This window comes from Haliaeetus albicilla, chromosome 1 (genome assembly GCF_947461875.1).
Source record: "Haliaeetus albicilla chromosome 1, bHalAlb1.1, whole genome shotgun sequence".
In the NCBI taxonomy this organism is placed as follows: Eukaryota; Metazoa; Chordata; class Aves; order Accipitriformes; family Accipitridae; genus Haliaeetus; species Haliaeetus albicilla.
Window position 1 is genome coordinate 49,271,188 of NC_091483.1, and position 22,136 is coordinate 49,293,323.

General features: G+C 37.5%; 1 protein-coding gene and 2 long non-coding RNA genes across 23 annotated transcripts in view; 2 read left to right on the forward strand and 1 right to left on the reverse strand.

The window, feature by feature from the left end:
• LOC138686354 (uncharacterized) overlaps positions 1-22,136 on the forward strand; it is a 112,422-nt gene that overhangs the window by 53,236 nt on the left and 37,050 nt on the right. The window lies entirely within an intron of this gene.
• SORBS2 (sorbin and SH3 domain containing 2) overlaps positions 1-22,136 on the reverse strand; it is a 187,472-nt gene that overhangs the window by 3,043 nt on the left and 162,293 nt on the right. For 14 of the 20 annotated variants that reach the window (XM_069788463.1, XM_069788454.1, XM_069788436.1 and 11 more), the window contains 6 exons: positions 20,946-21,034; positions 18,280-18,326; positions 16,851-16,965; positions 16,626-16,754; positions 14,656-14,859; positions 2,862-2,911 (listed from right to left, as the gene is read on the reverse strand). In XM_069788463.1, the coding sequence (XP_069644564.1) occupies positions 2,862-2,911; positions 14,656-14,859; positions 16,626-16,754; positions 16,851-16,965; positions 18,280-18,326; positions 20,946-21,034 (634 nt within the window). Of the gene's footprint in view, positions 1-2,861; positions 2,912-6,511; positions 6,620-9,285; positions 9,481-10,497; positions 11,290-14,655; positions 14,860-16,625; positions 16,755-16,850; positions 16,966-18,279; positions 18,327-20,945; positions 21,038-22,136 lie in introns of all 20 variants that reach the window. The other 6 variants (XM_069788410.1, XM_069788474.1, XM_069788445.1 and 3 more) reach the window with 4 other exon arrangements.
• On the forward strand, positions 11,032-21,241 carry LOC138686358 (uncharacterized). Its single transcript, XR_011325698.1, has 3 exons — positions 11,032-11,147; positions 15,799-15,966; positions 20,960-21,241. It is a non-coding gene; the product is annotated as an uncharacterized lncRNA (long non-coding RNA).

Sequence of the window (22,136 nt, forward strand, 5' to 3'; positions counted from 1 at the left end):
GGTGGACTTCAGGGCTAGGTACTTATTATAGTAAATAAACAAAACTGTATCGGAAAGGTAACTCATCAGACATTAAAGGCTGTGGGGACTCAAGGCAAGCCTGCTGGCTCCTCAACCAGTTGCTTTGAACACAGAATTCTAGTATTTTTGTTTTAGCATTATTTTATAGTTGAGTCACCAAAACGGAGGACTTCTTCTAGAGGGGAGTCTGCAGATGCACTAGCCCCTTAACCTGCTGTGATCAGTACCTAAAACTGGCTCTGCCTTTAAGCTCTGGAAAGCCGAACCTAGTGTTCGCATTCTCTGCCCCAGCAGAGCAAAGTGCCGCACAGCATTAGCGAGGTGCCAGGCGTCCTTCGGCAGTCGGGTTGCCCAGGGCTCTCCTGGCTCACGCGCGCTGCCGCTGGGACGGGGGGACCTCCCTGGGCACCGCAGCAGCAACTGCTGAGGACGGGCTTGGCACTATAGGAGCTCTGCATGTCAAAGAGGTGCCCTCCTCTGTGGGGAAGGTAGCAAGCAATTGCTGTTTGGAAACATACAGCTGTAACCCCTTCCCTGGTTAAAACTGATTATATAAATATCTCTGAGACTGAGGGAGAGGCTTGAATCGAATCAGGGGACATAAGGATGGAAACTCAAAACAGTATTCAGACACCGACTTGTACCTCCACCCTGGCCAGGGGCTGCAGATTGAAGGATGTAAGGTGGATAAATGGAATGAGGTGTGAGATTACTAAATCTATTATCTTTCATTCCTTGTCAGCTTTTAACTGAGTTTCTTGGAATTGAAAGAATGGCAATAAACTCTTAATAGGGGTAACTGAAAGTGCTTGGGCTGACAGCCCATGGGAAGATTGCTGCAAAAGGCCGTGAGTTCTGCAGAATCAGAATCTGCCTTTTTTTCTAACCATCTGTGCCCCAGCTATGACCAACCACATGTAAGATGCAGGGTACAACTGCAGAAATGGTACAAAGGAAATAGTTTTAATTTCAAAATATCGAAACAAAACATAATCACGTCCTTCTTTCCCTCTTAACAATTCACTGACTTTAAAACCTTAATGCCATTACAAAACTCCCCCTTTGGTGTGTTGGTACTGAATATTTCCATTAGCTCTGTATCATTCAGGCAAAGTTTCCATGGCTTAAATGGGATGTTTATTTCAGTAAAAAAAATCCTGCTTCTGAAAGTCCCCTTTGAAAATCCTCTATACACACTGGTGCTAGGGTTAGTGTAATGATGGTCACCTTGAATAAGCTACACTTATTTTTCACATTGCTGGTTTGGAGAACAAAAAAAAAAAAAAAGACACTGTTCCAAGAAAAAAAAAGATTTTAACTTAATTTCTCATGATTGGCAGTTATCTCCCCAAATCTGAAATATATTTTAATCACACTAACAAAATGGAACGGGACTGGTTATTTAAGCAATTACCTCTCATAATTTGTGTAGCAGGAGAAAGAACAATCTGTGCAAAAAATTATATGGCAATAACATTTTCTGTCATGCTTATCATTATTCCAGGAAAACAGAGCTAGGATGATATTCCAAAACTGATTAAATGCAGCTTCCAAAGCTACAGGAGTTGCAGATGTAATGTGTCACGAATAGGATTCAAGCCAACTACTTTACTCAAATACAGTAACAAGAACATCCCAATTAGCATACTTCGTACTTTAGAAATCTAACATTAGTCATTTCTAGAGAGTCCATTTTAATAACTTCTTTGTAGTAATTTCATTCTTTCTTTGCTAATCTAAGAATTTCTTAAATATGAAAACTCCACTACCATTTATAACACTAACAGAATACATATTCAAGACAAAGAATGGTTGGTTGGCAATTTAAATAGATTTCTATTTTTAATTTTAGGAATAAGTAAATTTAGTCATGAACTATTTAAACTATATTGAACAACAGTAATTAGATGATTATTGCTTACAAAACAGAGTTAGGTGCTTCAGTATGCTCAACAAAACCAACAGGAGCTCGTGGTTTTAGTGAGATTGAAACCCAAATGTCCAATTTTCATAATATATTATCTGTGGTATAGTTATTTGGTAACTTTTTGCCCCTCTCTCCTCTCTTGCCATTTCTTCAAGTGACTAACAGGTAAACTTTTAAATATTTTTAGATGCAAAGCCTTAGTTACACTTAGGAGAATTCATCTGTTAGGGCATACTCCACTGATGCTAGAGGAAGAATGGCTACTGGTTTCAATGATCACTGAAGCAGGACCTGAGTGCAAGACTTGGGGGGGATCAAAACAATCTTACAATCTTGCACAAATAGCTTTATGTGTTTTATCCCAAGTGCTTACACTGTTTCTAAAAATAAGACTTGAGATCTAGGTTCTCCAGCTTTCAGAAAGGCTTTCTTGTATCTAATTTTTAAATAGCACGTGTAAATTACATGAAAAAGTGTGAGCCTGTGTTCCTATAATCAACATTATCAAGTTGTTTTTTTTCTCTCTATTCACATCCAGAACTGTTTCTGAATAATTTGTGTCAAGTCAGTAAAGCAGATGAGTTGAATTAATGTTAAATCTTTAACTGGCATTCTGCTGAGATGTAAAAATGGAGAGAATAAAAAAAGTCAAACTTTATTTTTACAAAATTATTATCCCCTTTAAGTATAAATGATGAAGAACTAAGTTGGCATGTCTGTCTGAATCTGATGTAAATTAAACAAGGCTTTACCCTCTGGGACTGTCTTGGATATTTTCCTACGTCATGTGGTTATCTGTAAATTTCTGAAGTCTCTTTATAATTGTACTTGGCAGGTTAACAAATTATTTGATGATGTGCCGGCTATTGCTTAAATGTTAGGTTTTGGTTTAGTAGACAAGAAGTATACTTACGGTTCCCCCCCACTGTGTATGTTTTCATGAGCAAGCACAGGGCGCTGTGGCTGAAATGAAATGATTTGAAATGTAATAAAGATTTATAGTCGAAGGTCCAAATAGCTGGATAGGGGCATGATACATAGTTGCTTGAGAGTTCATATTCTACCTTGTGTAAAACAACACTCCCTCCTGCCCCCCCTCCAACTCACAATAAATTCTTAAGAGACATGGCAAGCAACAGAATCTTGGCAAGTTTAAAGATCTGATTTTTGGAGGACATAAGAAAAAATAAAACAAAACTGTGAACTTTATCAACAGTCCATTCTATTTATAGTATAGTATAAAGTTGGAATAGAACCCTTCTGCCTCTTCACTGTGAAAGAGAAATAGCATTAGAAAACTCAGATGCAACTGATGAACATTATGCATTCCTTGGGTGAAGCATATTTTTAGACAAGCAGAAATAAAATCTCCTATACTTAATGGCAGAATTTAGAATATTCATAGACAAACAACATACCAATTTACATTACACACACACAGAGTACTAACTTGGCAGGCGTAACATGCTATGCTTTAATTAATTCTGTTTCATCTCAAAGGGGAGCACAAAGCCATGCAGGCTGTTGGGAGGTAAAGAGCAGAAAGAATTTTTGAAAGAAAGCATGTAATTATGTGAAAACAACAATTAACACTTTTACTTCAGAGGAAAAAGTAGTTTGTATTTCCAGTGCAAAGCTTTATGAAAGCAACTACTCTCCTTCTTAACGGAGCATTACCCACCACTAATAATCCAATAAATCTGGACGCAATGGAAGTAAAAAATATTAACCTCCTACAGAAACTATATCTTTATTAGAAAGACATTGACTTAAACCGATTAGAATCTGGCTGGGGCCAGAAACAGTGCAGGAGCAGCTGCTCGGGAGAGCTCTTGATGTGAGCAGTGATCATGTTCTCTGTTGACTGAGGATGCCCTATGGTCATGCTGTAGAGACTGACAGTCTGATACAAGTCTGGAAACCGTATCTGTTCTGGGAGTGTGGATATCAAACGCAGCTCATAGCACTTTCTTTCATGAATTGAGTAAACTGCAACCTGATCTTGAAGCCACAGGATTTGTCTTATTGCTCCATGGTTCTCTTTTTTCTCAAGTTTGACTATTTCGGTTCATATTGCTTCAGTTTACTGTTGAAGATGATGCGGTCTTCCATGGGAGAAGGCTGTGGTAAATAACCTACAGCCTGATGATATCAATTGAATGAAAAATGCACTGTGTGTTCCCCCCTCCTTCCCCATAACATCTCCAGATGAAATTGAAGTAGTTAGATTTCTTTTCATCATGTTTATATGTGTACATGTAGAAAATATTGTGAACATTCTCCACTTCATTTTTACAGTCTGTCGAGTATAATTTTAAAAAGGTGACTAAAGATGCAGGCAGGTAGATTACAGGAATTTTATTAGTATTAATGACAGCTAGGTGGGAAAGAGGTTTTCAAAGTAAAAAAAATTTCTTTTATACTCTTTGACTCTCTTCTCTCCCTCATTTAACTCTCCTCTGCCAATGTACAAGAAAGATGGATAATTTTTACTGAACAATCCAATAATAAAGACTGCAAATCAGACACTTCAGTTCTCAGTAAACCCCCTTCAACAGTTGCCTTGTCAAGTAAGAAGAGAATATTCCACTGGGCAGATTGCTTGGTATTTGGATTGGAATCTGACCTTACTCTCTGCTAATCTTTCATCAGGTCCGTAACTGAGCTGAATGCCAAAGATAGTCAGAGATGCAAGAGAACTCAACCAAGGTTAAGGATTTTTCTTGCAAACAATAAAAGTCAATGTCCTAAACAATATTACAAATGATTTAATGCTTTGAACATATACCAAGCCAGGAAGAAATTAGATAGGTCAGTATTATCTTCTTTTTCTGCATATGCTTCAATGCTTTAAAATGTTTTATTGCTAGTTAACTACTGTAGAAACAGATGATAGAAAATCAAGGTGAGTGGAAGATTTTCAACTCTATGTTATTGTTACAGAGAAAACTTTGACGGAATTAGAATCTGGGAAAACCAGGGTGAAGTAATCTGTGGGACCTCGGAGCTTGTTCTCTATGCAAATGCATTTGTCAGTAGTACCGTGGCTGACATCAAGAAGCTTTCTCCCTGTTTTCTTTCCCTAAGCTCTCATTCCCATATACAGTGGCATTGGCTAGAATGGGGACTGTTGCAAGGTCTGGCTAATTGTGCTCAAGAGATATCATGAAATGCATCACCCTCTTGGTAGGTTGCTCTTGGTGCTTGGGATTTCTAGTTTCCAGCTACGGCTCAGTTCACTACACTATCGTGTTTGCTGGGAAAAAATGTAGGGCCTAATCCCCCAAACATTAAAAAGTGTGGAGTCAAGTCAATGGTCCCAGTTGTACACCTGATTTTCATGCACGATAGATATGCGCTTGCATATAATAGTTCTGTATAGTCCTGAACATGCAAATTAGGTGTACAATGTGCTCTTGTAGTTTTGGAATTAAATACACAAGTGCACTAAACACTGACCAATACAGTCCTCTTGATACATTGATTACATGCCATTCATTTGGGGAAACATGCAAAATTAAAATAAGGCTTAATCCCCTTTTTTATGGATCTTATTCCCAGTTGGATGTTCTTTGGGATGGTGTTGATCCGCTACTACAAGAATCCTGGCCTTCCTATGATTGATTTGTCTCTCTTCAGTAATGAAGAAAACACTGTCCCCTCATACCTGGTAGCAAACAGAGGCCTGCCAAAAAGCCAAGACTTTGAGAAGTTACACAAACCTGCATATATTAAATTAAAATTCAAATTTTAAAAAGGGAACCACCAGGAAAGACTATAAACTAAAATCAGCAGCAACAGCCATGAAAACAGTTCATCCCGTTATCAGTTTTAAGAGCCAAATGTTAAGAAACCAATGCAAAGAATAATTTAGTCCTAAACTGAAAGTAAAACATAACCCATAAATTCTCATTCTCATACAGTTTAGGTTGGTTTTTTTCGTAATTTAGATCACCTTTTTGAGTGAAACACATGTAAACTCTACACAATCTGACTTTCTTGCTAGGTAAAATTGTTACAGTTATGTTACTGTTATACTACAGATATGAAGGGAAAGGCTAAAGAGTATGACAGTCTGGAATAACAGTGCTTGGATAAAGAGGGAGAGTGCTGAGTGAACATAATATAGCAGCAACAAACATTTTGAAAAGAAGGGCATGGCTTCTAAAAACAAGAATTCAGCCTGTATACATGCAATGAAGGATAAATTCTTGACTCTTAGAAGCTGTGATTTTAATAAACTAGAAATGCTTTGAAACAGAGGAGTAATTTAGGAAAAAACAGGCTAAATATGAAGAACTTTGATCTCTCAAATCTTGTAGCACTGGAAATACTATGCAGTACTGCAGAGATACAATACACTAATGGATTTATGAAAAAAGTTTTGGCACACACAGACCTGTTGGCTTTACTCAGACATAGCACAGAAGCACAACAGGAAGAAAACACGGCATACTGATAGTATTGAGACACTTGGGCAAAAGCAAAATACTGAAAGACTAGACATTGAACTCCTTTTCTATGGAAATGCTGTTATTGCACACTGGGCATCCAATACCATACCCTGTGTGAATAGCTGTGACCTCTGACAGGTGAGCTGCAGGATCTCTTAGTCATCACTGGGCTACGAGGAGGTTTACCCATAACAAATATCTCTCTCTTTAAATTAGCCTAGAAGAACCACAAAAACTGAGTCAAGTAAGAGTTTAAGGGTGAAGCATCATGGGATTTTTCTTGCTTCATTCATACGTGCAAACTGGACATGCTTTTCTTGATAACGAAAACCAATTGTGTTACAGGTGCAAATAATGGTACTATTAGTCTATGGTATTTTCATTGTTGCCACTATATCTTTTTTCCAAGGGTTTGCTGCTCTGGCACATGCCCTTACACATTACAGTTAAAAGATTAATCACACACAGTGTATGCAGTTGGAGTAAGAAAAGTTATTGCAATTGTACCCACTGAAGTAGCTCAGCTAAACAGCACAGAACAGAAAAACTATTTTCGAGATGCCAATGACAAATGTTGTAATTCCTTGCTGTTAAACAGAACATGGACCTTAAATTTGCATTTAGAAGGCAAGTAAATACTTGATGGAAAGTACTTCAAGGAAAAATCCTTGTTTTGTTAATATCACTATAAATCAGCTAAATAACTGTCAGAATTTGGCTCCTAAGGGTGCGTGCGCAGCAAATGTGAATTCTTAGGGGCAGGGGTGAGTTGGGGAGAATGTGAGAGGAGTGGAGTGCTGACACTGGAAACCTTTTCTTTGTTATTTGTGACTGTTTGCCAGTAGAATGTGACAAGACAGAAAAGCCCCCTCTTAGGAGCTGAGAGGGTGAATAATAAAAAAAAAAGGATATCAAGGGAGGCCAAGGAGGCAGGAAAACATCAGCATTTCTCCTTGGGAAGTGTCTTCAGAGTTCTTCCTTTGGAGGACACATCCCTCCCATCAACATGGAACAAAGTGACACTTCCCACCCATAGCTCCTTGTATTCTACTGCCCAAAGCCCTAGTCATGCTTTAGATTTGAGCCACATTCCAAATATATATGTACACATATGCATATATGTGTGTGTATTTTTATATCAACAAAAATTACCAAAGTATCAGTATACAGTTTCAAGAACTCTCTGAAGAACTTCCCTTCACTTGTGATACTTGAGTCCTGGAAATGTCTCATGTTCTTTCTGCTGTTGCAGTTGAGAGCAGGCTTTAATCACGGACAACATGCACAAAGAGAAGAGGATAGGAACTGTCCTTCCTTCTCAAGTCCAGCCTGTAGACTAAGGAGCAAGAAATGATGACAGCCAAAACCTGGCTACACTTACTTTAATCCAACTCTCTATCCTGGCAATGCAGTCAATGTTGACTGCTGAAAATGGTTTGCTTACACTTGGGAGGAAATAAATCTTGATCTCATTTTGGAAATATTGTACAAAAAAATCTGTCGTTGGTAGGACTGTATCTAATAATTTCAACAATTTTCAAATAGATAAGTCTGTACTGATTAAGTTTACAACGGAATCTGTTCCCTAGACTTAAAAAATAATCCAGGTTTGAAAACAATAATTAAGAGCTAGAACTCTGTAACAACCCCCACCCCAGACCTCTAGTTCTTCTCAGTACTCAGGCTCTTGTGTCTGCAAGATGGAGTCATCTCCTTGGTTGCTTAGAGTCTTCCTTCCTGCCATGCCCAGTGGAGAGCAGTACGCTGTCTAGGAGGTTCCCAGGAGCAGATCTTTTAACTCTCAAAACAGGTATTCCTTCTCTCTCTCTTTTTTTTTTTTTTTTTTTTTTTTTTTTTTTTTTTTTTCCCCAGCTGGGATTAACATGCCTTGCTCAAACAAGGGTCCGTAGTATCAGGGTCACCTAAAAAGAATTTCAGTGTAGATGAGGAATTTTCTGAATTTTGTTGGTTAGGCTAAGCAAAAAGTACCTATCAAAAGGACTGCACAGCTGATAAATTATTCAAAGTTGCAGAAATGAATGCATACTGTGTTTTAACCCTTCTTGAGGTGAAACATACCTAAGTCCGTGACAGATTCATGCCCTGGAAAGAATCCTTATGGCTCTCCCCTACTTCAGAAAGAAACCAGCAGATCTGGTGGACCTTAAGTCCATTATGTCTGGGTTTTCCATGAACATACATTGTAAGATGTGGTAAATGAAAAAAAAAAAAAAAAGGGTGGTTTTTTTTCCATAAATGTAATGATCACTTCTTCTAGGATAGTTTCTCAAACTTTTTACATGACTTGTTCTCCTTTTCATGAGCAAATGGACATTCTGGAAGTCAGCACTGGGAATTGACTTTGTCTGTCTAGAGCAACTTTCCAGATTATTCTGCCACAGAGCTGCAATGCTGACACAAAGTGTAGTCCTGAAGAGGGAATAATCTTTGTCCAGTCCTTGACTGACAGAATTGGTATTTAGAACATGACCCTCTGCAGTGGTGCTTTACTGTGAAATTTACGACTGTTCTCCCAGGCTTTGGATTGAAATTGAAAACACTTTTAAACTTAGTTTCTGCTTACTTGAATATGATTCTGTTTCTTTCAATTAAGTAAGAGTTGCCGATGTCCTGGTATGGACTTGAAACTGAGTTGAAGGCTTTCTGCTTTCCTGCCTGCTATCTCCTTAAGCTATTTCATTGTATCATAATGGTTACAGCTTTACTTTGTGTTTCGTTTGAAGAAGGCCTATCTTAATACTATGTTATTTAATATTAGTAAAGGAAACAATACACTGGAAAAGATCAAACTCAGTGTTAGCCTTGCAGTAATTTAGTATACATGAAGATTTGCAACAATCCATACTCAAGATGTGCAGTTACCTTTAAATTTGGTGAGTCTTTCTCCTGCTGATGTAAGGGTTTAGAAAGGAGAGGGGGTGAGAGGGAAGCAGTAGACGGGGATGTTGTAGGAACAGAGGGAGAAGTTGGTGCCTTGGCAGAGTGAAATGGAAGATTAGAAGAAAGGTGGAAAGGAGGATCGGAGTCTCCTGATGTTCCCACAGAAAGTAGAGCTGGCTTAAATGTTTAAGAAAAACAAGAATTGTACTATGAAACCAGTTGTGAAGGACATAAAATACTCAATAAGGAGTCATGTAACTAACCTGAACAGTCAGAAATGTGATGCTAATTTTATTATTAGTCAGTCTACTTTTCTGGATGAAAATTCTTCCCTCAGAAATCAAAACAAGTTGCCATTTGTGGCCGTGGACTTCATCTCTATTCTTAGGGTTTTCTCCTGTGTTTTTCAGGTCAAGTAACAGTAGAGGCAGCCTGCAAAATCTTGCTAATTAACTAGCTTTACATTTGGCCTAAAACATATTGTCCTAAGCATCTGATTTACACGTTTGCATGTGCCAGCCAAAGCAACTGCCTGAAGAGTCTGTTTAAATAAGTGCTGGACAGAAAAAGTCTGTTCTAAAACTTTGCCTAGAAACCACACAAACTGTGTAGCAATATTCTGCTATTTAATGGCTAGCACACATTTGGGATAGTTCAGTGTTGTACTTTCCCAAAGAGGAACTGGGGAGGGCTTTAGGGGAAGCATTTGTTTAACTGCCAAACATAATCTGATCTGTTATTATTAGTCACATTCTCATAACTACTATAAATATATCAGCTGGTGAAGTGACACATGTGAAGTACAAACCGCTGAGTCTCTGCAGGAAGCATGTCCCTCCCTCTGAAGGTTGTTCATAGCATTTGCTTGCTGGGGCCTCTGGCTCAAAAGGGGTGGCATGTAATGGGCCAGTGAGGAAAATGGTTCACTGGCTTTTCACATCAGAAGCTCGATGGCAGCTAGCAAGGACAGAAGGGAAAGGACCAGCAGAATTGATACACTGTAGAACTTACAATGGTGTATATGCCTGCTTCTGAGAAGGGACTATCCCCTAACACTGGCAATTTTTATCGAATACAATAGTATCAAACTGTGCCTGTGCACAATACAAACGTAAATACAAGAAAAGGCAGAGAGTAATTATATGGAGTAAGCTATCTGAACACAGAAGCCAGGTTTTTCCAAAATTGAAATACCTTATCAGTATTCGGTGAAGTGTATCCTTCATAACATACCATGGAGTCTCCTCCACTTGCTACTGGGAATTCTAAATTGTCTTGTCCCAGATCCTCCTCTATATAGAGTCTTGTCAGTTCTTCTGTTGTGTCTTGTGCTCCTCTGTAGAAATCTGGTTCTTGAGGCTTTGACTGATCCCCTGTATTAACTGACAGATCTGCAGTACAGATTTCCTCTTCATTTTCAGCAGTTGCAGCTAGCACTCTGGAGACGGAACCACCTTCATGTGGCGAAGGGATGTTACAGATAGCGCCAACATGTTCACCTTCTCTTGTAATATCTGACAAGTCTCCAGGTACTTCGATAACTGAAGAGTCAAGTATACCTCTCAAGTCTTTATCTTTTCCTGGTTTGGTATTGCTGCTGGTATGCTTACATGCTATGTCATGAGATGAGCTGGCTGAAGATGAGACAGAGGTAGACAGAAGAAAGGACAGAGGAAGAGCTGTAGGAGAGCTGAGAGAGACCTCTGTATTTGGAATAAAGTGATCATCCTTAACTTGGAGAATGCTGTTACCTGGGGAGATTGCTACAGATCGGGGTATTGTTAATGCCAAAGAATTGAGTTCTTCTAAGTCACAAAGAAAACTGTCTGGAAATGGTGGAGGAGGTAAGATGCACACGCTTGAAGGTGAGAAACCAACAGTCCTTGAAAACCAGTCACTAGTGGCAGCCTGGAGAATCTTTTGATCAGTGTGTGACCAAGAGGAGGAAAGGTGTCTGGAAAGTGGGGACAGTGCTTGGGGAGGCAACTTCAAAAATAAGAAAAATATGGGAATTTAAATAAATAAATAAGCACGACAGAGAACCAGGGTATGAGTAGACTGGAAAGAAAAATGTCTGTGCCATCATCTGGATTATAGGGTATCATTTCAGTGAGCACGGGTGTCTGAAATCATTACTACATGAATCAGAACAGCAGGAAAGACATTTGAAAAATGAAACTGTATCAGGTTCTGGCTTGTGGCTTAAATGTCAAACATTAAGACAGATCTGAATCATTACATTCATGAAGGCAACTTGCATTTGACCTGCTAAAGTTATGTTACTTATGGTGCTCTGTTATTGAGCCTGTCACAGGTTATTAAATCATACAATTAATATTAATGTAATTTTCCCCAAACCATTACTGATACTTTGAGAATAGCATTTTCAGAAGTACAGTTCAGGTGTCATTAAGTATTTCTTTTAAACTACAAGAACTAGAGGTGATTTCTAATTATCCTAATGTTAATACTTCTACTTTTTCTTAGTACTTCTGAGTAAATGTTTAAGAAACATCTTTAATACATTGCATACTTTTATTAAGGCATGAGCAGCTACAGAATGCATTTTTTTTTTTTCAAAAGTAACCCTATTAGTTCAAAATGACATCAACATTTGTGAAAGGTACATTCAATTCTAATTGAATGTAGGCAGTCAACAATGCTTTTAAAATAGTGACAGCACAGTACACAGCAGTATATTTTGAGTACCGTTACATAATATTGATTGAAGTATCCTTCTGGTAAAAGAAACGTCCTTTTGTAAGAATGAGAGACTGGTGAGTCATACGTACACAGCATCAGTAGATATCCATTGCTTCAATAAATACTGAAAATGCATTTTTGTTACTATTAATCCTCAAAATTAAAATTGAGTGAAAAATATTTTGATCTCATTGTTAGAATTATCCAGAATAATTAGATGTACATCTCTCTAAGTAATCTGGACTACTTTAGACTTTAAGTATTACTCTAGAATAGGAAAATAATTTCAAAAGACTAAATTAATGTCGCAGAATAGGAAGGTTAATTTACTTACCTTCTGCTTGAGTTTTCTTGAAGCAAATAGCTTTATTTTATAGTTAGGAAAACCTTTGTTACAGAGTCTTCTGTACCAAAGTAAACAGTATAGACTGACACAATGCAGTCTGCTAAAACATAGCTAGGCTGTTACAAGCAATACTTAATCTCTTTCCCTCAACTTTCCTCTTGAAGAAGGGCCTCTAACCTGTGGTTTTAAGGTCAATAATACTGCTGAGGAGACATTGCCGTTTTTAGTTTCCTGTGACTACAGGCTGCACTAGAGCTAAAGATATAGATGGTCTAGGCCAAATTAAGGAGAGCAAAGCTTGCTCCTGACTTGTGTTACTTATTTATTTTCATTGCCATTAGGCCAGGGAAGTTTAGTGCAATTGCTCTAGCACCAGGGAGTGATACGTGCTAAATAACTCCAAAAGAATAGGAAAAGTGATGTCAGTAATTGTGGTAAACTCCAGAACACCTTCAGGACTGCTAAAGTCCTTCTAGTTAGTCAGGAACAAGATGTCTTCTTACATGGTATTGACATTTCTGAATATAGCTGAATTCAGAAACAAGATGTCTGCTTAGGAGTGTCAGTAGAAGCTTTTTTTTTTTTTTTTGTGACTTACGCTAGAACCAGATGATTGCAAAAGTTTCCTATGTTACAAAAAAGGCTTCTTCCACTTTCCTCCCCTAGAGAACTAATTTAGTAATAACTAACCTAATAATAGTGGCAGGACAGTTCTGTAATCTGAATGCAAATGCTCTGAAGCATCACCTATGCTCTACAAAGGTTATAGGGGTTGCACAAACACCAGCTTTAGCTGCAGGAAGCAAGCCTGCTCCATAGAAAATGGGGAGAGAGGCATCTCCAAATAGAGAGAGGCAGCTCCATAATATGGAGCACCTAAGCTGCCTCATACTTTTGACTTGGCTTCAGGAACCTTTAGGTTCCTGTAATAATAAGGGGCCCTAGCTTATCAATACCTCAGTCTGCAGCTACAGAATTTGATGCTACTTCAGTTCAACAGTTTTGTCGGAATGGAAGAGAGAGGAGCTAGTTCTCTGTTGTGACGTGTTCTGGAAAACCAGACAAGACCTGTTCTAGCAACTGTCCAAAACCAGTTAATATTGTTTAGTCATAAGCAGTATTTTCAGACGCCACTGTTGTCTATAAATGACATCTTTTGGTAGCTGTCTCCAAAGCTGCAAATAAATGTGGAACTTCTCTCAAAGTTGAAGCACGTAAATGAGCACCAGTATGCAAGTATATGAAAGTAGAAAAGGGGACAAAACCAAGTGAAACAAATAGAGATTAATAGCAGGATAAGAAGTTTATAATTGCACACAAAACCCACTGCCCATGCTGAAGAGATAAACAACAAAGGTAAAGAGGAAGATTTAGAAATGTTTCCATCTTGAATGTTCAAAATCATCAATAATATGTTAATGCTAATCACAGTTTGTATGCAGAAACTTTCTTAGTTTCTATCACTGCCAAAAAGGTTATGTTCTCCGCACAGGTGACTGTGAAATCTCACAAGTGAATGATAAATTGGAATACAGGAAATCTTTTTGCAACATCCTGTAGTATGATTTGTGGTGGTTATATAGCCTAGGAAGGAAAAGAATTCAGAACCTACAATGGACATTTGGTGTGAAAAATTACAACTATAAAGGTCTGAATCAAAGTTCATTGACAACGTGATGACATTTGCCTCACTACTAAATGAAACAAAACTGTCACTGTTGTACCACTCCGAAGAACCTTGGTTGTACCAACAAGCCTCCTTCTAAAGTGTGAATGGCAAAAGGAGGAAGGTTATAGTACAGAAGCATTAGTTGCTCTCCTTTACTTTGAAAGGCACAGAACTGGTCTCTGCAAGTTGTGTCCCCACGCAAACTGCCCTCTCTTGCCCTCTGCATGCTTATGGGACTGCAGGCTTTTAGGACAACTGTGTTATGGGAATTTCTCACATTGCACTACGAAAAGTCTGCTAGACATATCCTTAATGCTTAAAATGCTCAAATTCTGTCTAAGATTCCCAAATAAATTTTGTTCTGTCAGCTTGATTCTTCTGCCCAAATTTTGCCTGGCCCTACTCTCAATAATGTAATAGCTAATGAAGAAAAGAGCAGAAGTCCCGGCAGAATGTAAAACACAGACTCGGCTATTAAAATACTTTAAAAACAAGTTAGTAATGCAATTCTACCTACGCAGGAAAGAAAATGTAGTGTACTTAATGCATAAATAATGTATTATGTTATCAAAAAAAATCTGAGGTGCTTCTAAGCCCACTCTAGGGGTGATAGCAAAGAAAAAAAAATCCTTACCTTTGTTGAACTTAAATGGTGTATTCTATCACTAGAATAGCTTTGGGGTATTGGAGGATCAGGGTAGTCATCAACACTTTTTGATGCATTCTTTTTGATGACTTCTACATAGGAAACAGGGAAGATGCCTTGTCTGTTGGTTCCTGGTATTTTACCTTCATACCAGTTTTGATCAACTCGCTTAAGAAGAATTACTCTGTCTCCCTGAAATGCATTATGAAAATGAGTTATCAGCAGATACATTGTGAGTTAATTTTTTGAATAGTAGATATTATTTTAACACACAGTATTATTTTCCCTGCAGTGCTGTTTCCCATCAGTCTTGAGAGTTGTCTCCATTTTCAGATTTCTCCTCCCATTTATAATAACCATGTATACAACTACCATTCCAGCAAAATGGGGGGCTAGTCATGGACTGCAAATGCTATTCTTTTATCAGAGGGGAATCTCATGTAGTCTCCTATTCTTGGTTGGGGCATTAACATTAAACTTTTCTTTGGAACATAACCTGGTCTAATTATTGGCCAAACTACTAGCTAACACCCTAACTGGAATATGCAATAGTGACTGCTATGCCCATTTTTCCTTAGAAGTGATAAAAGTTAAACAACGAAATCCATGCAAGTGCTTTGTTATCAGTAAAACTGGAATAAGTGGAGGTAGAAAGTTAAAAGATGAGTTCATGGGAAAGATGAGAGAAGGAAGTGCTTTTCCTGTGTAAAAAAGATGGGCAGTAGCTCACTTACTGTTTTTAGAGAGCTTAACATCTGAAATGGAAAATAGCAATTTTCTACTCAACCTTTTCTCTGTAGTGAAACTTCATGAGCTACCCACTTTGTTTTACATGATGTGCTTTTTACCATGTGTCTTTATGTAACAAATCCTTCCCTATTAGTTTTGCGTTCTCTCAGGTTTCTGTAATTTTGTTTCTGTAGTTGATTCGTGGAGTACCCAAAAATGATCTTTAGTGGGATGGAACAAAAGAAAATCAGTGCAAGGTAACTTTTGAAAACAAACCAAAACTGGGCTGTCAAGGTTATGACCACCACAATAAGCACAAAAGATAATTTTAAGAAGAAATAAATCATCAAACTATCCCCAACCCCTAGTTCTCTAAGTTCCCATTCCTGATTTTTTTGGTAGACCTCTTTGATGTTTACCAATCTCAGATGAGTGGAAAACCACCCATTATCTTCAGTGATGCTTGATTAGGCTCTAGATCAGCATCAAAAAACTGTATCCTTACTCTTATTTCAAAAGAAAAACAAACCACTGGATAACTTCTATGAACTCTTAATTCTTAAAAAAAAGGTAAGAGGCAGAACTTCCCCACGGATAAAAAGTATATACTGCTTACAACTAAGTATATAATACCTGCAATAATAAAGTTCCTCTACAGTGGTAATATTCCAGTGTCTCACAAACCTCAGTAATTAAACATTTATTTTGCTCCTGTGCAATAAAGTATATCCACCAGGATGTGCATAGGAAAGATAAGAGAATGTTATAAAAGCGGACTGTTATTAAATGAACTATTTGCAAGAACTGGTACATTCACAAAAATGTCTCTGAGCCTTTTTTTCTGTATCTTCTATTTTCTGTATTTTTCTATTTCTTCTATATTAAAACCCTTACCATGATGATTGTGACAGCAAGAAATAATTATTTAAAAAAGGAATGGATAATTGAAGTGAAAACTAGAAATTTAGGTGGGTGGTTAGCAGATGTTTGCATTTGTCAATCTACCACAATCCAGTTTACATGCACAACATATTTAAACTATTTGCAGGTAGCTGTGAAAGACCAAGCCAATAAGCTACTATGTTTGTACTTTCCTACTATTACATTGCTTCGTGCATAGCAAATATTGAATGCAGAGTGCACCAAAGCACAGTATTTACCTATATACTAATTCTGTGTAGCAGTAGACACTATAGCAATATTTTGATAAAGATAGTTCTAAACTGTACCTTTCTAAGCGATAACTCCACATTTGTGTCTGCACTGAAATTATATTTGGCAATAGCTTCTCCAATCTCTCCAATCTGTGCAGGGGGAGGTGGCCTGGCAGGCTGTGCTTTTTCTGGGGGAGAAAGTTTCTAAGGAAAAAGAAAAAACACAGATTTTCATCATTCTCATGCAGTTTGTGGACCTATTACCCAAACTAATTCAAGGAATTAAAAGAGAGAACAAACCTCGACATAAGAAATTGGGAATATTCCAACTCTTCCATGGTGCTCACCCTCATACCAGTTTTGATCAATTTTCCTGAGGATATAGACAGTATCTCCTTTCTTAAAGGACAGCTCTCTGTAACAAATTTATTTAGATCAAATGTTTACAGCTTTACATTTAACTGTTCTACCTGCATAGTTTCTGAGATCTTTACAGTTCAGAACTGAAACAGAATGGAACAACTAAACATCTGAAGAAAAAGTGTCACAGCTGTGGTACATTTACCAGTTGATTACACCATATAAAATGAAATGATTCACATATATGGATCCCAAGTACTATCTGTAAGTTAGAGAGGCCTGTTTTACACTGATTCCAAGGAAGTATTGCTAGTTATTAACAGAACACTTAGTATAGGGTCTGCATACAAGTATCATGTCTTTTAGATGGCCTGTTTAGATGCTGTTTTTATGACAGGCATCTGAGGGGTATTTGGTGTTCCTTATGGCATCAGGAGGGAAAACTACAGAATATATCCCACGTCTCTGTGGCCTATTACTACCTTTTTGCAGCAGCACAGGTTGGTGTGCTCCTGCTCTACACATTTTTCTTTCAAGTCAGCTGTTCAGAAGCATGAAGAACACAGGATTATGTTCTCACCATTTTTGATACTCAGGGCCTGTGATATGCTTAATGTTGGATACCAGAAAAGGGAATTATCCAAATCATTAACAGTATTTTCAGATCCTGGCCTGCGAGTTCATTGCTGTATCATCCATTTGGGTTTTCAAGAGCTCATCTGCTGTTCTGATAATTCAAGTTGTGAGTTTTCCACCAGAAGCAGCTAATGTAATTCTAGTGTCGATGTTTGGCCATATGCTAAAAACTGTTTAAATGCCCCGGATCATCAGAACAACAGCAGGAATGAAATACAGGCACTCTACTTGGACTCTCTCGTATCCTAAAACAGTGTTTCCTGATTTTGTTTTTCTTAAGGGCCACTGTGGTTTGTGTTGGTATTGGACATGTCACATCCTGCAGAAAGCCTGTGTGTGTTAAGACAGACAGGAAGATGCTGAAGCATTATACATAATTTTGATAAGCACACTATCTATGATGGTATTTTAAGCAATGTACCTTGTGTACCTTAAATACAATTCACAAAAAATGAGGAGCATTCAGTAGGTGACCCTCAGGACCCATGCTCTAGAAGGCTGAAGATGCACAGCCATTCATGTATTTAAACAAATACAACACAGAATATAATAATTGAAGACATTTTTATTACAAAATAACTTCTCACACAGTTTGCTAATGCAGAGACTACTGTGACAGTGAGCAGGGTCCTCTGCTGTTGAAATTGGCTAGAACAGCAGTTAGCTGCCACAAGTGCTAGAAAAAGTTCTGTTGAATTAAGAATTCTTAAATGAACAAAAGTCTAGTACTTACTTAGAAGTCTGAGCTTTGAAGTCATATACAGCTCTAGCTGGCAGTTTCTGAAAAGCAGGCAAAGTGATTAATATATTCAGGTAGTATTACTATATGGTAAACATGTTTCAGCTTTTAAAAGGTGACCAAGATCCAAAAAGAAAAGGACGTGTGCCTTACAGCAGTTCCTGCAGTAAGAGGCAATTAAATACAGAGCTTCCTTTTTCAAGGCAGTTAGGTGTTTGGGACTTGGTATTTTAAAAATATTCTATTTTAAAAAGAGAAACAGCAGCTAAATTTTAATACAGACTGCTTTGCAATTTTATGTTTAAGAGAACTACAAAAATAAAAAAAAAAGATACCTAAATGCCAATGTGACTTGCAGGCAACTAGATCTCTAGGTACAATTGAAATTCACATGCTTAATATTCTCTAATACTTTAGATGCCTCTTCTGTTAAACTTGTTATCTTCAGGCTAATTTCAGCTGCAAATACTACATCACATTTTATATATATGTATAAAGGAAAAATTACTCTGACAGCTGGAAAACGTTGGGAATATTTTAAATTTGTGAGTCATCTGTGCAGCTCTCTTGCTATCACAGGCAATCACATCATGTCATTCCTTTCATTTATTTATAAAGTTCTATCACCAAGTATCTGTAAGCTCAATACTGTTTCAAAAATAAAACTGTAAAACAACCCTACCTCTCCTCACCTGTGTGGTTGACAACCTTCACTGCTTTCAAAGCTGTGCTGAAAACACGAACTGTCATCTGACCCAAGAGCCTCACTCATCTAGTGTTTACCTCTGACAGACAACCAGCACTACATACTTCAGAGGAAGGTGCAAGAAGTGATTAGCAGTATTACGTGAGGATATTTAGTGAAGTGATCTAGTCTTTCTCTGCAACTACCTGCACATATGAGATTGCTACATTTAAAAAAAAAATCTCTCTAGGATATACTAGTGACTAGAACAAGCTGATTACACTATTTCTGAGAGATACTATTTGTAATGATGTAAGGGTGCACATCTTTCTGTAAGAGGAATAAAAAGGAACACTTGTACATTTTGCATTTTACCTTTCTTCCAGGCCAGATGTTCTCAACTGGGTTCCCTCCCTTCTGGTCATCTAAAGGCTAGCAAATTTAGCATACCTAGAGCATTGTTTTTGCTATAATAAAAAAGTCCCCAAAGTTATTACAGGGATACTGTTAACATGCATTTTGTAATACTAATACAATTTTCCATTACAGGTCTCCTTCAAATAAGATAGCCTAAATTTAAAAGCATTTTTCTGTTCCCTGCTGTTGTTAAAAATAGTCTTTTAGATGGGAGGGGATATTCATACCATCAACTGTAGCTAAGCCCTTTTCACTCTTTCCTGATTTTGGTACAGCTGGTACTGTAACTACTAAAGCAAATAATGGAAGAAGGGAGATAATGTTAAAAGAACAGTGGAGCTGATGAGCTGATTAAATACAAAATTCTTTGAAATGTACAAAATATACTGGAAGTAGAAAAGTGTTTCTTCTTTCTTTTTAAATTACAGTGATGTTAAGAATGGCTTGTTGTGTAAGTATTTTACGTATTTTCAAATTGAAAGATGACTTTCAATGTCACCAAATTCTTTAAAAAGAACACACAATATGGCTTCTGGAACTTTTTTAACCTTTATTTCGTAATAAGCAGTCTTTTCTTGAAATCAGACTCTTAATCGAATTGCAGCAATATAACCATGTCAGTGGGGTGTAAGTGGATCTGAATTCAGATCCTGTAACCAGTTCTAACCTGTACCACCATTTAACAAGGTAGATGGTCCAGAGCAAAAACTTAAATATTAGCAATTAAAATATAGTACTCTCTTATGCTGCCATTGTTTTGTGCAATATTTTAATAAAAATCAATGGAAAATGTTAACAATCTATGGTCTGTAGATGTTGGTTAATATAAATGTACTTACTTTATGATTGAATAAAATCCCTGAAGCCTGTTTGGAGAGCATTTATAGTTCTAGATCTAGAAATATGCTTAAGATACTGATTGATATACTCCATTTTTCTGTGTATACTTTTCAGTGATAACTTTGTGTTACTTTAAAGGTTGTATGCCTGCTTCCATTTCTTCTTCCAAAGCATTAATAAAGCAATCTGTATATAACTACAATCACCAACTGTTACAGAAAATAGAGACTGCCCTTAGGATAAGTGGTTTTGTCTAACACACTAACAGCAGTGTTTGTGCTTTTTCTGAACAAAAATAATGGTGAAATACAGATGTTCTTTGTTTCGGTTTTGAAATGACTGAGGTATCTTCTGTGCAATGCTCTGGTTCTCAAGAAAAGCCTTTCCCCAGTCACATCTGCTATTCTTCTTTGTCCTAATCACCCACTCCGGTCAACTTTGACAGAGCCTGTCACTGACTAGTAAACTTAAGTCCATTATCTATTTAAACATAAATAGAAGATACAGCTTATCTTAACACAGCTTGATATTCTTTCAACTTCTTGAAGTACCAATCTCCTTAATGAAAAAGAAGGATGCTGTCTCATCTGATGATATGATAAGTAACTGTTCCTTTGGTCTGTATCATTACAGTGTCTTAAAACCAACACAAATCTTGCCTCAGATATGTTACCAATTTTCCATATGGATATTCCTGCATTATTTATTGTTTCACTACCTCTTTGTCTGTAGTTCCTCTTCTCTCCCTTGGAGTACATCGTCCCACATCAGTGAAAGCAGAAGAATAGCTTCCAGGAGACTCCTGGTCTACTGAAAACAGAAACTATGTGAAACTACAATAAATTAAACAAAACCATTCAAATCTGTGATGCTGCTTGGTTTCATTTAGGAGAGTGAAGAGATATTGAAATCTATTATTTTACCTTCAATAGAAAGAAAAGCACATGATATGATGAATAAAGTGCACCTTTACAGAAAAAAAGAGATACTAACTCTCAAGCAAAGGGAAAGGCTGACCTCTGATCCACAGCAGAAGAATACGTGAGAGAGGATCAAGCGAGCAAAATTATGCCTCACTGTACAAAGGGATGCCACCCTACTGGACCAAGGGGAAGACATGACAGCAGTACTGGGACTTCACAAGGTTGCATGAAACTGTTTTGGAATGCCAACAATATGAACACATAATTACATGCACAAAACATGATGAAAGCATGCTTCAATGAGAAAACAGTGAAGAAAAATTGTTTCCTCCTAAGTGATCTAAGATGCATTTCTACTTTACCAGGGGCACGTGTTAGGCAGCACAAGGGAATTTAAAAGGATGTTGCTTCATAAAAACAACTCTGTTTTAAGAAACGGAGTACAAATCATTAGTCACCAATCTATGTGGCAGATTTTCTCTAAAGCACAGTTTACTGATGGTGTATTATAGTATGGTGAATAAAATCAAGATCTTACACTCTTTATAGCTCTGCAAGTTGCCAATATGAAATGAAAATGGAATTATTTCAGACCAGAGGATGAAATAAACTGCCTCTTGACTTTTGAGATTTACTATTTTAGTCTCCTACTGCCACAGTAATACCTGCTAGTGGACACATATGACTGATATTTGTCTTCCTTTGACTTCGTTCACACAATCTGTTCTTTACCAAGCCCGTACATTTCCACAGAAGTGGAAAAAAAAGAACTGAAAGCATCTCATCCGTTATGTTGGGGTCTTACAGAAGAAGGATGTAAATAGTCTCCAGAGGGCTCTGTTGGCCAAGCCACAAAAACTTGAGGCTACTGATAAACACAGTGAAGGCAGAAAATGAGATAATTGTATTATTTATATCATTGGTTGCAAGCATGTCAACACCAACAAGTATATTGCAGTCCCAGTTCTGGACAGCTTTCTTGATAT